The sequence below is a fragment of the Panthera tigris genome, chromosome A1, assembly GCF_018350195.1.
Source record: "Panthera tigris isolate Pti1 chromosome A1, P.tigris_Pti1_mat1.1, whole genome shotgun sequence".
Lineage (NCBI taxonomy): Eukaryota > Metazoa > Chordata > Mammalia > Carnivora > Felidae > Panthera > Panthera tigris.
In genome coordinates, this window is record NC_056660.1 from 146047097 (window position 1) to 146063872 (window position 16776).

General features: G+C 36.7%; 1 protein-coding gene across 3 annotated transcripts in view; it reads left to right on the forward strand.

Moving 5' to 3' along the window:
- The window catches only part of VCAN (versican), a 121227-nt gene that overhangs the window by 72130 nt on the left and 32321 nt on the right, over positions 1 to 16776 (forward strand). For all 3 annotated transcript variants that reach the window (XM_042989570.1, XM_007079778.3, XM_015536519.2), the window contains 4 exons: positions 3261 to 3374; positions 6056 to 6169; positions 11136 to 11294; positions 12557 to 12639. In XM_042989570.1, coding sequence (XP_042845504.1) covers positions 3261 to 3374; positions 6056 to 6169; positions 11136 to 11294; positions 12557 to 12639 — 470 coding nt within the window. The remainder of the gene's footprint in view (positions 1 to 3260; positions 3375 to 6055; positions 6170 to 11135; positions 11295 to 12556; positions 12640 to 16776) is intronic.

Genomic DNA, 16776 nt, shown 5'->3' on the forward strand with positions numbered 1-16776 from the left:
TGTTTCCAAACTCGGAAACAGTCCCTTGGTCCTAACATGTATATATATGTATATAATTTTTATTGTGATATTAAATCAGTGAAGATTTTTACATTATTCACATAACACCAGGACAGGCCACAGTATTGAGTCCATAATTAGATGCAAAGAAAGTAAGTATATATTATTTCTGGGCTTTATAGATATTCTTTGTATTTTTCTGGGTTTTAGAAACAACATATAATTGCGACCTAGGAAATGTGAAATTGTTAATGGTGTAAAAATTTAATTTGGTTTTACTCATAACTAAAATATTGCCTTGTCACATGCCCTGTAGTTATACATCTTAGTTTAAAAACAGGAAAAAAAATCTCATTTTTTAAAAATCTCTCATTGATGGGTGCTATTATGGCGATATCAAAATCTGTCAGCCCTTTAAAATTTGAGAGTAGTAAATAACTCCTAATAAACATTCACGTAGTTTGTGCAATATCAGTTATCAGACCATACTTTCATGTAATTTCCTTGCTCCAGATAGTCTGCATAATGCTTCTAACACAGTACCTCTCCAGAGTGGGTATATATTTATGCCCTGCCTATCAAAAGAAGATTTCTATTTTTTTACTGAATGGATAGAAAGCATGAATTTGATACTGGTTCAATAAACTCTCTCATTTGGTCTTCACAAAAATGCTGTATTATTATTATCATCATCCCTTTATTTTTATCATCCCTATTTAAATGCATGGGAGGTGGATGTTCAGAGAAGTTCTGTAATTTGCTCAGGGTTGCATAGCCACACGTGCCATGGCATAGGTGGGATTTGAACCCAGGTCAACACCACCCCAAAGTCCATGGTCTTCTCATTGCTCTTTGCTGGTTTCCTATTAATATAACAATGAATAATCAGTATTTAATTATTTGTAAACCAGAAACCTTGGGATATTTACTTTGTAGAATTTATTGTCCTTTCAATCTAGCTTGATAATATTGAAAAGTCTGCTCTAATGGTATTTTCCAGTAATGTTATTTAAATAACTATGTCAGTGGAATCCACAGATGTCCATTACCACCTAGCCACTACCTAGAAAAAGGAAAAAAATCAGTATCTCAAGGGCTGTGTTGTTGAAAATATGTTTTATTTTAGTGAATATGTTTTCCGGCATGGCTGTACTTAGAATTATTCTCCTGATCGTTTCAATGTTATCTTTTTGTACCTACCATTAATGCTTCAGCTTGTTGTGCTTCGGATAGAGTAAAATAATTGTAAAGTGCAACTTTTATAAATGACTCAAAGTATTTTCTGAAGAAAACTAATCCAAGGTGGTTGATGGAATTTTTCACTGTCACTCTATATTTAGTCTGTAAATGATAACCTAGTAATCTGGCCAATATTTATTCTTTTGCAATTTCGCTGCAAATACTTCAGGTTGGTGAAAATATAATACAGAAATCATTGGTAAATCACAGAGAGAGAATTCGGTTTGACAAATGAGTGAGAAATGTGTGCCAGTGATGCAGCCCACACTGTTTACCTAGAATTAGAGCCTGCGTCTTCACTGCAAAGCCAGTTGTCACTTCAGGCAAATTTGGTAAACAGCAGCGCATAATGGATTGCCTGGTCCATCGGTTGCAGGTTCAACTTTCGAAGAGTAATACAAACTGTTTAGGGAAGAATAAAATTTGCCAAAACAAAACTTTTCTCCTAATCCCAACTACTTTGAGTTCACAGAAAGCCCCCCGCTTTCTTGCCAAGTCCTTGTCCCACACTCTCAGCATGGTGTCTGGAGCCTGTGGTGGACATAGTAACAGAACTTCATAGTCGTGTGGCACGGCACAGTTTTAGCAAGCGCTGTCACATAAGTGTCACTCTGGTTTTGCACTGAGAGCAGCACGTAGATGTGTTGTTGACAGCATCCTTGACCTACAAGCAGTGTACTTTCCGAGGCAGAAGGCTAAAATGGCTAGGGAGATTTTACATATTTTTAGAACTATAGGAGAAAGAGTCTTAGAATAATAGGGGTCATTTTTGGAGAAGTAGGTGTAAGCATCTGATTATAATGTTGAACCCCCAGCGGCGAGTGTATTATCTGTCAAGTCTTTCTCATACTCTGGGATTTACTTAACACTCAGAAAGTTTGAGTTTGACGTTCTCATATGGAAAGGCTCAGTTGTCTTCCACAGCAGTGCTCGCTTATTCAAATACTCCTACGTTTATGTTTCATGACTAGACATCTTTTTTCATGTGTAATTATTTCAGGGTTTTGGGACTCAAGATTCTTGAAAATACAGTTTTTCTTCCAAATATATCCTATTTCAATTATTTTGTAGAACTTTCAACTCTTATCTGTATTTTTGTACATTTTGAAACATAGGGGATCCTGAAAAAGTATTCAAGTAATAAACATAAGTGATTCATGTAAATGCAATTATCCAATCAATATTACAGAAGAATATACGTGTTCAAACTATGTAAAAGTATTTGCATTTAGAAAGCATATTTTAAAGGTTTTTCTTCTCAGAAATTTGTGTCTGTCACCTTTACATTTATCTTCTAGGAGTGTCAATGTTATTTGTGTTTTAATAAGAAAACTGTAATAAGACTTTGGGGTTTCAAAAAAATTGGGGGTTTCATTTTAGGTGAGGTGTTTGTCTTTGGGTTTGTTTTTGTACAGTAGAGTTTAATTTATGTGTTGCTTTTCTTCAAGTATAGTTTAAAGGAGTACATTTGGAACGTGTTTTTGGAAAAAGCATATTAATGTAGCAGAAGAGACTTCAGTGCACACTTTCGAAGAAAAACAGTTTCTGAGCATTAAGTGGTAAAAGGCAATAATAATTCAAATGATGATAACCAGCCAAACTGCTAAAAAGAATGCATGTTCTGTGTATCCAGCCATTTCACATGAACTAACCTCGTTTAAAAGAATACATTTTCCATTCACTGTGCACATATGTGTAATCATTTTTGACTAAAATCAATTGCCATTATCATGCCGACTAAATCTGCAGTAGAATATGTTAGTTGCCAGATACTGTACAAAATATTGTTTAAAAATAATGATGACTGAATCCCAGAAATGAATAGATGCAATTCGTAACAATTAGTTATAATGCCAAGAAACACTCCAGAGAGTAAAGTTAATGCTAATTTTTGTGTGTAGTATCTAAATTGCTATGGTAAAGCTTATATTTATGGTAGCAATAAGTGGCAATTTATGCTGAAATACACTGAAACTTGGATACGAGCCTAACTGCTTTTCTTACTTTCCTGAACATGGTAGGACCTGATCGTTGCAAAACGAACCCGTGCCTTAATGGAGGCACCTGTTATCCTACTGAAACTTCCTATGTATGCACCTGTGTGCCAGGATTCAGTGGCGACCAGTGTGAACTGGGTAAGATGTTCTTGCCTGAAAGAGTATGATGCTTTTCCAGAAGATATATTGGGGCAGAATTTATATTGCTCAAAGGATTTCATAAAAACCCATTTGTGGATGAATTATTTGTTAAATGATGTGAAAATCATAGAGTAATTCAAGTAGAGTCTGGGAAATGGGGACAGGTGTTTACGGAATTTTGTTAATATACCCAAAACTCAGTGAAGCTACCTGAGGTGATTTGTGTCTTTTTATAGTTTTTGTAGGTAGGCTTTACAAATGGAAAGTTGCATAAATAGTAAGGAAATACTTTAATCTATTTCCCTCAGTTGACATATCAATAATCAACTTAAATACAAAATAACTTTAGAAAGCTGTATTTAAAAATTAGGGAGTTTGGGGGTGGCTGGGTGGCTCAACCAGCTGAGCGTCCAACTTTGGCTCAGGTCATGATCTCATGGTTTTGAGATCAAGCCTGCATCGGGTTTTCTGCTGTCAGTGTGGAGCCTGCTTCAGATCCTCTGTCCCCCTCTCTCTCTGCCCGTCCCTTGCTTGCACTCTTTCTCAAAAATAAATAAACATTAAAAAATTAGGGGGTTTAGCTTTTGTGTTTTGAGCTAACTCGCTCCTCTGGGGTGGAATTGGCCCTGTACTCCAGAGGCTAGCCTAACCCACCTGTACCTCAAGAAGTTGTGAAGTTTCTGTCCTCCTCTTTTTTGGGTTTCAAGAAGTATATTGTCTTTTTACTAAATCAGTTCCTTTCACTGTCATTCTTATTTTGGTTTCCTTTTCTTTTAAAAAAAAAAAAAGACTCCAGTTCTGATTTGACTAAATATAGACCTTTCCTCTGAGAAAAGAGATGATGGAATACATTGGACAGGTGATCCTTTTAGAGGTACCGTAAAGATTTTCTCATACAATTGAGTAAAGAAAGCCCATGATAACACTTTAGATTACACAAAAATACTGAGATAAAATTCTCAACACTCATTTTAAAAGAGTGCTTGTCTTGTGAAGTTTTCTTTAATGTTTATTCACTTATTTTTGAGAGAGACAGAGAGAGAGACAGAGTACAAACGGAGGAGGGGCAGAGAGAGAGAAACAAAGATTCTGAAGCAGACTCCAGGCTCTGAGCTGTCAGAACAGACCTCAGTGCAGGACTTGAACCCACGAACCATGAGACCATGACCTTAGCCAAAGTTGGACGCTTAACCAACTGAGCCACCCAGGCACCCCAAGAGTGCTTATCTTTAAAAAAAAAAGTTAATAGAGCTGGTAAGCTCTATTTCTGTGTTAATTAATAGGGATGTAGAGGTAGCAATAGAATGCATTTAAGGAATAACTAACATCTTAAATGTCATATTTACATATATATGTATAAAAGCGTCTATTTGGCTCCCATTCTGTTTTACATTAAAATCACTTGAAAATAGTTTAGTGAGTTAATATATGTGAAGCTGTTAGAACAGTGGCTGGTACTTAGCAAGCATCATAAAAGTATTTGATATCACTACTATATGATATCATCATTACTGAGGCCATTTCTTTAGGTACCAATACATTATATACCTCTTGGAAATTTAATTTACTTTGTATATTTATACAGTTTAATACTCTTTTATTTAATATAAACATTAATTAAATCTTTAGTGGAATTGGAAAATGGTATGGGAATAAAGCATTAATTTCATCAGAGATCATACGGGTCTGGGTAGAAAAGTTGCATTTAGTATTGCATTTAAAGTTAGGAGGATTTTGATGGCTGGTGGGGGAGACACAGACACAGCAAACTAAGTACAGACACCGCAAACTGCAGAATGCATTTGAGTGACTGCGAGTATTGACGTAGGCCTATTTATAGGTTTGTGGGAGAGAAACGTATTAGAAGAAAATACTTGAAAGGAGGTTAGATCTGGATACATCTGAGAAGATTCTCAATCCAAGAGATTACTTCCTATTCTGGTAGAGTGATTCTTAGACTTTAGCATCATCAAAATCATGTGGGGGACTTCTACAACACCAATCATTGGTGTTCCCATCCCCCACAGGGTCTGATTCTGTAGGTCTGGGGTGGGCCTGGGAACCTGCATCTCTAACATTCTCAGTTGATGCTGATGCTGCTGGTTCAGGGACTACATGTAGAAGATCTCTACCCTGGGTGGTTGGCATCTATGGAAGGTTTGGAAGCCAAAGAGTAAATTATCATGACCGCTTTTGAAGGAGATGACAATCAGAATGAAGGATGTACTGGAAAGGAAAAGGCCCAGAGGCGGTAAGGCCAGTTACATATTTTTAGTATTCCACAGGTAAGGTAATCAAAGCAGAAGCCAGGATTGAGTGTGGGAAGCCCATACAATTCTTTATCAGTTTCAGCATTCATGTGACTCATCTAAAAGCAATGGAGACCATGACCCTCTTATGAATAACTTTGAAATTTTCCTCGAGTTGCCAGATTTGGCAAATGAAACGCAGGAAGGTCAGTTAAATTTTAATTTCAGATAAAAAAAGAAAAGAATAAATTTTTATTATAAGTAGGCCCTAAATATAGCATGGGGCATATTTATACTTAAAAATAATTATTAAATCTGAAATTAAGATTTAATTGGCTGTTCTGTTCTTTATCTGGCAACCTTATACTAAATGGGATCCTTTGACCTTTTCTGAAAATACTTTTGTGGCCTTTTATGATTTTATTTCAGATTTTGATGAATGTCACTCTAACCCCTGTCGCAATGGAGCCACATGTGTTGACGGTTTTAATACATTCAGGTGCCTCTGCCTTCCAAGCTATGTTGGTGCACTTTGTGAACAAGGTAAGAGCTGTTGCAACATTTGGAGGATGAAAATTATTGATAGTTGATTTCAAATGTTACTTCTAGACAGCTTTTTGTCATAATTATTTGGGTGTTTTTAGCAATGTTGGCTATATGGCATATTTTTTCCTGCAGGGGAAATTCACAGGTTACCTAACTATGTTAGGTTTCCTTATGTGTCTGTCCGTAGCTCACAACACCTGAAAAACAGTGTTGACTCGGTCACTGATGTTTTGTTGATAAAATAGAATTGCAGACAGGAACACTTAGCTGATTTTCAGAACATCTAGCCAACAAAAGGAACGTTGTTGTAAGTATTCTTCCTGAGGACAAACTAGGGATTGACCTTAATCCATCTTTGTGGCTTGTACCAAGGAGTATGGAATTCAATATTGGTTGCCTTTATTTTCTTCTCCTAAGCACTTGAAGGTCAATGGGCTTATTTTTCATAGGTAATCACCTCTGGAGAATGAATTGTTATAGTTGTAGAATACATTAGCTTTGGCTTGGCAAACATTATGTAAAAGGTATTATAAATCTGCTCAACCCGGAGTTTTCTTACTAAAGAAGCATCTACTTTTTCTGAATGAAACAAAGGCCTATGTTCAGGATTGCTTGAATCTCATGATCCCTGTAATTTGTATTTTATGGCCAACCTGAGAGTGTATTTTAGGTGGTTAATGGTAACATTTCTTAGTCATCAATCAGAAACACATTGCATCCTCAGCTTTGAAATGTCTATTTCCTTTACTTAAAGTCATACAGTGGTTTGGCTTTGAACAAAGTGCCTAGTGCCAAACTTCTGTTCCACCAGACAGAACGAAAATGTATTAGACGCTCAGACACATTGGTCTGGCCCCACATTCTGCTTTGCAATGTTAATCCAGACGTCACCACAGTTAGAACAAAACTGAAAGCAGCATGTATTGAATTGCCAAAGAGGATGGGTGATGGCTCCATTTTTAGGTGTTTTTTTTTTCTTTCTTTCTATTGCATAGGATGAATCTGTTTTAGAATTTGAAAGGTAAATATGCAGATTGACTAAGCAAAATCCTTTTCTTAAAGAAAGCAGTAAGAAAGATACCATTTTTTGTAGAAAACAAAAGTGTGAGATATGTGAAACATCAGCTATCTTAAAATGATTCTGGCTTCCCTTAGTTCAAGTCCAAGGAGCAATTCAAAAACTCATTCATTCAACAAATGTTTACTGAGCACCTACTATCTTCCAAGTGCTGTCCTGGGCACTGGAAGTAGAACTTTGAGCAAAACAGACAAGGTCCCCAATCTTGGTGACTCAGTGTAATTCTTGGCAGGGAATAAAAAGAGATGTTATTTGTTGAATGCCTTGTAGTTTACCAGATGTTTCCAGGTACATCATTTTGTTTAGTTGACAGTATTTCTTTGTGGGAAGCGGGCCAGAAATTGAGGCTCAGAAAGGAAAAGTGATGTGTTCAAGGTCACACAACTAGTAAATTACAGAGTGGGGAAAATGAACCTAGGCTGCTTTATAAAGCCCAGGTTTTTCTTGATATCTTCACACTTTACAAGTAACTCTTATGGATAAGCATTTTATTTATGTCTATCTTAAAAAGGTTTTGCTTTTGTTTCTCTCATTTCTGGTGCCACTAGCTTTCGGGTACATTCTATTTTGTTTTAAAGCAAGTGTACTTTCATCCACATCATTTGCTGAGAAACAGCTATCCCAGTCTGTTTACCCGATTGCAGCTGTGCTCCTGTGATTTATTGCCAGGACACTGAAAGATTTTTTTCTCCTCTTTTCAGGTTGCCTAAGAACAAATATTTTTTTCATTAACAGCAGCATTGTTGTCTAAACAGTTTTCTATCCAAATTTTAGTGATGACTATGTTGTTTCTTCAGCTGACCCTTTCTTCTCTGCATTAGTAACTTCCCAAGTCCCAGTAACTCTGGAATAGGGGAAATGTTTTGGTAGAGTGATAATGGAAATAAAATTCTAGAAGGGGATCTTACAACAGTATGGAAACAATTCTGTACACACAAATTGCCCCACACTAAAGTCATTGATACAGCTTGCCAGCAAGAAGTGCCTAAATGTTAACAATTTCTTAAGGCTTGATGGCTATATGTCACAGATGTTGAAAATGTTACCTACATGACATAAAGAGAATACATTTTTAGTAAAATTGCTCTAAAGTGATAGTCTTGGCTTCTGTAGCCATGAACCAGAATTATCGTACCCTTCCTTACCATAGCCAGCACACCCAGGCAAAACTGAATGTGGGTCTTCATCATGTAATCTATGAGTTATAGTAGTTTTAAAGCTTAAGAAGAATTTCTATATGTATGATTTTTAAGAAAATATCATCCAAATGTGTTTTTTTAATAAATGAAATGTGTATCGTGTTATTTTTAGATGAGATTGGAAGAACAAACAGGCTGCTTCCAATAACCCCTATCAGAATAGCATCCTTAGGAGATGCTCTTTGACACCTAGTCCTTCCTTACATATTTATTGAACGCATAAATAATAAAAGTTATGTAAATCCATATCGATATTTGATTTTTTTTCAATAAAAAGTTTATTGAGTGGCATTTGCACATATATTCATAATCATCAGGACTGTAAATCTATGGTTTCAATAGTACAGATGAGGGGCGACTGGGTGGCTCAGTCGGTTAAGCGACCGACTTCGGCTCAGGTCATGATCTCGCGGTCCGTGGGTTCGGGCCCCGCGTCGGGCTCTGTGCTGACAGCTCAGAGCTTGGAGCCTGTTTCAGATTCTGTGTCTCCCTCTTTCTCTGACCCTCCCCTGTTCATGCTCTCTCTGTCTCTCAAAAATAAATAAATGTTAAAAAAAATTTAAAAAAATAGTACAGATGAATACATACATACATACATACATATATATGTACATAAACAAACATATAAACAAACTTCCAGTTTGGACCTGGGTTCTGATAGAAATATACTCACCTGTTAACTGAGAAAGGTGTTGTAGCAATGATGTGGTTGTGCATCTAAATTTTATGATCATTTAGGATTTTTGGTATAAGGGAAAACATATGTAACGATAACCTATTTTAATGATAAAAGACAAAGAAAGAAAACTGGACTAAAGCCATTGGGTTAATAGAGGATATGAGTGTGTAGAAGAATTGTTTTAAACTTCCTATTCAATAAGTTAAGGATTCTGTAGAATTTTAAGCTGTCTTAAATAAATATTAATTCCCATGGTTAAGGAAAGCTATGCTTTTATAATATCACATTATTGACTTTGGCAGTAAGAGTTTTCTAAAATTCTTTCCAATTGTCCTCCCCTATAAACTAACTCCCTCTTATATGAAGATTCGTTTCCTCCCCACCCCTCCTGCCTCACCTCTAAATTCTTCCACATGAATATTGCAAAAGGAAAATTGCTACATCCAAGTAGCCAAATTACATTTCATTCTTCGGGGCTGAATGCTACTTTTATACCAAACCATCTAACTGTGTCTCTAGTCCTTTCCTATGAGATTTGGTGGTCTCCAAACAACACTTGAATAAAACTTAAAACCTCCAGTGCACGTTATTTAAACCAATTAGTCAGCTGGCTATAACTAACAACAAGACTGGATAAACTAAACTGAAATACAGACTGCTCCCAGAGATGAGCTGCATCTGTTGTATGACTATCGTCTAAATCCCTGGAGCCAGGAAAACATTAAAATCTCTCAGAATTCATACTTTCCCACAATTATAGAAAGGGGAATAAATGGTGTGAGAGTCAGGAGACAACTTGACTATCAATTTGGCCACTAAGCCTGACCTATAAAGCAAACATTTATTTCATCTAGTAGGATTTTGTTTCCTTCATCAACTAGTAAGATTAGGGGATGGGGGGATGGGTTAATAGGTAATGTGGGAAGTTTTCCTGGTACCTAAAATTCCATAAACATTGCAGTTTTGTTAGTTGTTATGTGTAACTAGTTCAGAATGTTTGTGAGATATGTTTTGTGATAGTCCAAATCATTTCCATTGCTCATCATTTAATACATACACTTTAACCCCACCTGTGAGTGGATGAGTCTGAGAGAAGGTTGCCGGTGACAAGGCGGTGCTATGAGCAAGGCTGCTTTCCTGTGAAAATATTTAAAAACTGGCAATCTCAAATCTCTATAGAAGGTATAGCTGCAGCTTACTGCCTGTTTAAAATTTAGGTATATTTGAAAAATGTTCTCATCCCACCAGGATACTGGTTATGGTATGCTTGTTACAAAAGAGAAAAAAAATATGCATATGCATGTGTGGCGTGATGGGATGTGACTTCTGCTATTTCTTTCTAAAGAAACTTAAAATCATGATGCATTTGCACAAGGAGTTACCTATACTTCCTGTCCTTTGGGGAAGAAGGCACGCAATCCTAGCTGTATCCCATCCTAGCTGTATCCCAGAAGCTGCCTACCGATGAAGATTTTTTTTTCTCTTGCTGTAAATCTTACTTGACAAGATCCCATGGCCACCCAGCTATCTCTCTGGGAAGTGGTAAAGGAACTACTTCCAGAGACTTTGAAGTCCTTCTTCAAATAGAGCATTCATAATCCTATTAGCCGGAATTCTTATCTTATCACTTGAATGATTCTCTTCAGAAAAGTTGTGTTGGTAAGGACTTAGCCCCAGTTGCTTCACAAATGAGTCAGTAGACATTGCAGCCTAAGAAGTTTTGTCTGGCCCCTCTTCCAGTTTTCTTTCCTGCTGAAACTGGCTCTAATCAAGGAAACTGCAGTTAGATACTGACTTTTCAGTCCAGAGATGTACAGTCACCCGCTAGGCAGGAATCGGGCTATCATTATCATACTTTTTTCATCATCGTGATCAAATTTTCTTCATATGTAATTTCAGGGACATTGCATTGATACTGGCTTAGGTCTTCTTACTAGCACTTAGATCCCTGAGGCAAGATGGAATGACGTAGGTGAGTTTAATAAGCTCCTGCTTCGTTTCTTCCAGACACAGAGACGTGTGACTATGGCTGGCACAAATTCCAAGGGCAGTGCTACAAATACTTCGCGCATCGGCGCACATGGGACGCAGCTGAAAGGGAATGCCGTCTGCAGGGCGCGCATCTTACAAGCATCCTGTCTCATGAAGAACAGATGTTTGTGAACCGTATGTAGCAAGCATACTAAGGTTTTGAAGCTCACTCAGTGTCACCATCTTAGTTTTCTTTGCATCTAACTGAACAGAAGTAGCGTTCTCCGTTGCAGTTTGATTTACTAAGTCCCTCATCTGAACTACTTAAAAGCCTCTCTCCTACATGAGTCCCCTACTTTGAGAAATACTCACCTCTCACATAGGAAGGCATTTCCTGATCTGCCAGCAGTAGGTGAAACAGCACTCTGTAGGTTGAGTCACATGACATTGCTATTTGATCATTTTTTGACTTACCAAAATGGCCCCTTCTTATGGTTCCATCTCATTCTTCTCAGCTGCTGTTGTAGTTTCTATTTTGAAGATGTGCATATGTTGTCTAAAGTTAAAGACAAAATTGCTTCCAGTTATTTTTATCCCACTAATTAAATCTGAATTTGTAATAGCACCCTAATCCTACCCTCGGCACAAAATTGGTTCTTATCCACACTGCTAATGGTTTTAAGCCATAGAAAGTGGGCTTCATGTTAAGGGCATGAACAAATGGAGACTGAAAGCTAATGAAACTTACTACCAGAGGTGTTGAATAACTCCTTAAACTAGAACAAAGAGGAGAGCAGCTTGCTTTTATGTAGCGAATATGTAGAAGTTTTTTGCTTATGAAGCATTGTTTGATGCTCTGTTAAATATGTTCTCATAAAGCCTGCTATCTTTTAGAAGTTTGATAGTTAATTTGCAATTTGGATGGAAGTTCATTTAACTTTTTTGCATGGTATTCTTGCCAGTGACTCATCTATGATGAAAGTAATTATTTTTGAGGATAATTTTACAGGACTATCTGGTCTAGGTATTCATTGTTTGAAATGCTTTGAGAAAAAACATGTGGCTTCCAAAGTGAGGCTAGTATGGGAATGATCTGTCACATTTTATCAGGTCACTGAATTTTTGCCAATGGCATAGCTTAATAAAAAAATGGAAAGTTTTTATCATGAGTAAGGCTGGAAAAAATATTTAATTATAGGAAACTGCTAGGGAAATTATTTTCTTATGTCTGATATTTTAATGTTTCTCAATGTTTGTGAATTAGCTTTTTAGTTTAAAGCACACTGGGCAGAAGAACAAAAGATAGTTAGACTATGAGAGATTTTTATGAGCAACTAAACAAAAATCCAGCCAGGAAAGAGGATGCATGATTCACTCTGAAAATAATTTTCTTTAATACATTTCATCCATATATGGGAAAGGTAGTAAAAATATCTGTGTTGTTTCCCCTCTCTTAGGTGTGGGCCATGATTATCAGTGGATAGGCCTCAATGACAAGATGTTTGAACATGACTTCCGTTGGACCGATGGCAGCACACTGGTAATGTTGACTGTGCATGAAAAATGATACCAATTCTAGGACCTTGGTACTGTGTGCTGATTGCATGTTACAGAGGGTGTATTTGACTGGAGACCAGTTAAGTGACTTGATCAGGGTCACTCAGTGAAATAAATGAGTGTTAGAGTGGAGTTCCATGCTAACTGATCCACAAACTGCTCCCATCACTGTGGCTCTCTTTGAAAGAGCAGCACATCAGACTCTGTTGAACTGGAAAACCACATAATCAGCAGAATTGCCTTAAGTTTGTCTTTCAGATGGTTATCTTTGCTTTTTATAGCTTCAAAGGAAAAAGGGAAAGAATAAATGTAAGAGAAAAGGCCTTTAAAAAAATACCTTTCTCTCTTACATAATTTCACTGGAAATCTGCTATATGGCATGGCTCATTTTTATCCAAACCAAAATGCTCATTTTTTTTCATCTTAAGAAAGATTGTTGAATTATGATCTTGTGGATTTTCTTCCACTCAAACTGCTAATTACATAGTTTTGAGCTTTCTCTGCTTCTTAAAGAATGACTTGGTAACACTGGCCAGAACCTTGAGTAGGCTGAAATGAGATTCTTAGGACCGCTGAACCTGTTTTGAGTCACTATTCTAGATACATGTGAGTGTAATTTTTTTAGAAGTAGTTCAAGTGTGGTTAGCTATACTAGTGGTTCTAGGCATTGGCTGTTCATTGGAATCACCTGGGGAACATAATTTAACAACTGGTGCCTAGGCATCAGCTCAAATTCATTAAAGCAAAACCTCTGGCAGCTATATTTTCCTCGTGCTCTCCAGGTGATTCTCAAATGCAGACAAGTTGAGATCCACTGGGCTAAACGATAGGTATAAATTCAGTTCTAAATTAGATGAATAGCAGGAAAAATTGAAAATAATTTTTAAGCTCTTATGTTTAAATTTCATTCATTACCTGCCACTCATCTGGATGTAATGAGTTTGGCCAAACGTAAAGTTCGTCCTAGAACAGATGCAGAAATAACCTCTGCTTTTGGAAGTTCTACTCTGTTCGAGAAAGCTTTTCTGTGTTCTTTTGGACATACCATTCAGGTCATCTCTGTGTCAGTTGCCATACTCAGCATTTGGCGTGTGTTTATTCCCCCACAATAATCTTTAAGAGAGGTATTAAGTGTTTTACAGGTCAAGAGAGGGAAGGTCAGTTAGGTTGAGATTTTTGCCCAGAGTCACAATTCTGTTAAGTGGCAAAGTCAGGATGTGAACTCAGGCCTGTCTCCAAAGCCATGCTTTATTCTGGCTGACATGTCCTTGATTTGAAAAGGTATCCCTTATTACATTTTGCTTTGAGCAACCCTAAAATAAAGTCTGGCTTACCCTCTCTCTGTCATCACTCCTTATGTTTAATCAGCACTATTTGCCATTCAGGTTCATAAGTAGGTTCTTTGGCAAGATGCAGAAAAAATAGGGAAGGTAGATTGTAAAATATATTCCCAATAAGATCTATCAACCATATCCTCTGGATCAATACTCATTGTTCTCTCATTGTCCGAAGTGGATGGTATATCTGCAAAAGTTGCATCTGTGTATTTTGCTAAATACATAAATATTTTTTTTTTACTAAAATAAATAAATATTTCAGGGAGGATAATTTGGTCAGTTAGATTAATGGTGATTGGTATGGTGTGAATCCTTCTGTATTTGAATTGTAATTGAAGATAAACTATTTTGATTTTACTTATAATGTGTATGTGAATATAAAATTAAAGGATTTTTTATGTATGTTATAGATAGTTAAGACTTTTTATAATTTTGCAAATGTATTTTATACAGTATAGGCATTTAATGAGTTTTCTTTTGTTGAATGAATACTTCAGTCCTATGGGGTAACTTGAGTCTTAAGACCCACCATTAAGTCTTCCTCCCACACATGTTCCTTTACACATAGCCCACTGAAAAGTACAAGTCCTAGGAGGTCCCATCTGTATTACAGAAGTTAGAACGCCAAGAACTCGGGTAGGGCTCTGGTTGGTGCTTATTTGTTCCTTGCAGACCTTAACCACAGCTTATCTGAAAGTGTACCTCTATGTTCCCGCTCTGAGCCTGGCATTTGGCGAGGTGTGGTATATGTAAAGTCTGCCATTTGCTACATACTGACCTGATCAGGCCAAGTCCCCAACTTCAATTTCTCATTGGTTCTATGGAACTGATTTGTATGTTTTCATCCTTAGCTTTTTTGTGTGTTGCAACATGTTTATTCTGGTCATTAGCAGTTCAGCTTTTCAAAGAAGTGGTTTTCTTGCCTGCTTTTTACTATTTATGGTGTCTAGGACAGGGCCCTTATACTACCTATGAACTTGGTTAATGACACTGAATCTTGACTTCTAGCTGGCAGCTGGGTGAGGTCTGTAAAACATCTTAGGGAATGTTCCTTTCCTGTCAAATGCCATTCAGGTGAGCTTGATTCATCAGATGTCATTATTCCACTATGCCAAAGCAAGCCAAGTCAACTTTTTTTTTTCTTTTTTCTTTTGGTCTATGTCCATTAAGTTTCAATGGACTTTGAAAAATACTGTATAAAAATAACTTAATTGCCATTTCCATGGCCTAGACTGGTCCTAAACTTGGTAAGTAAGCAAGAATTGCACTTTGCAAGAGAGAAATATATTGATCTTCCTAGGAAATTTTCAGGGGAAGATAACATGACCTCATGTAGGTAACTGTACAGTGTAAACAAGAACCTTACCCTAAATGAGTTCACGTTTTTACATTGAAACCTAAGGATTATGAAGAGAGCATCAAGTGAGGGTCTTGGTTTGAAGAAGTGAGCAGATGAATTACATAAATAAGCAAAGCGTATCAAAGAAACAATACAAGCAAATCTAGAAAGCACTCTGACAGACCCTTGGTTTCTTCTTAATTCCCTCTTTGTGTCAAATAAAAGTGTGCTAAGGAGTGTCCCTAACTTTGAACATTTTGAAACAGAAAAGACCATCTGCCCAACAGCCTGTCTCCCTCCCATCTGACTGATCTCTGGCCCACTCTGCTTTTGTAACCACCCTCGCCTCTATCCCTTCCTTTCTGACACAGCCTAGGTGTCTCTTAAACTCGTTTGTAGTTCATTCTGCAGCCACCATCCCCTTAACAGGTTCCATATGTTTGCAGGCTTTGAATAAAATAGTTCTTCTTTGTTTCGCTGTTTACTCCAAATGTCTTGCCTTTGAAAAGATCCCTAATAGTAAACTCTACATCAGAGAAAGCAGTATCCGCTTACACTTGGAAATGGTGTTACCTTGACTGTGTGCAATTTTAAGGACTTTGTTTATGTTTTAGAGTGATTTCTCCCTTCTCCCCTTTGCCCCCATTTTTTGTTTGAAAGATTTATTAGAGCTTATTCTTCTTGGGAGGTAGAGCAGTATTAAAACAAAAAGGACCTTTGATATTTACTGTATATTATCATCTGTTATTCAGCCTTACAATTCAGTAAAAGCAAACAAGTTTCTATTAGGTTTTTCAGTCTCAATAATTTCTTTTCTTAAAGTAATTAAGCTCTGCTTCAATAAACTTGCAGTATAATTATATCGTAGTTAACAGGATTATGCTATATCGCGAGATGTCGATTTATATGCTTGTACTACATTAATAGTGTTATTTGGCCAAGTTATCTAAGTTGCCCTTGTTCTTCAGATTCTGATTGATTCATTCCACGTTATTGGCCCCTGTAATATGGTGTGGATAACATGCCAAATTCTTGCTTTTGTTGTATTTTCAAAATCTTTTTTATTATCATTTGGGGGGTTTACCCAGTAAGTTTCACAAAAGTGTACTCAGAGGGAAATTGGGTCTAGCCTTAATCTTTGTGATTTTTATTAAGGTTATTTTCTCTTAACACATTCCAGTTTTTATTTTCTCACTAGGTTTTCTAATAACCAGTCACACTTCAATTTGTGTCTTAGTTTTCTATTGACGAGTTGTTCTTTAACTTGACTATTGATCTCTTAATAGCGAAATGCCCCAAGTACTTTATTAGAAACTCAGACAAATAACTTCAATAATGAATAACTTCACTTGTCACCCAAGTGATGTCTTCAAAGACACTAAGTTAAACTATCCAAGTTAAATACACATTAAAGCTGGCAAACTTAAACAAACATTTCTTATCT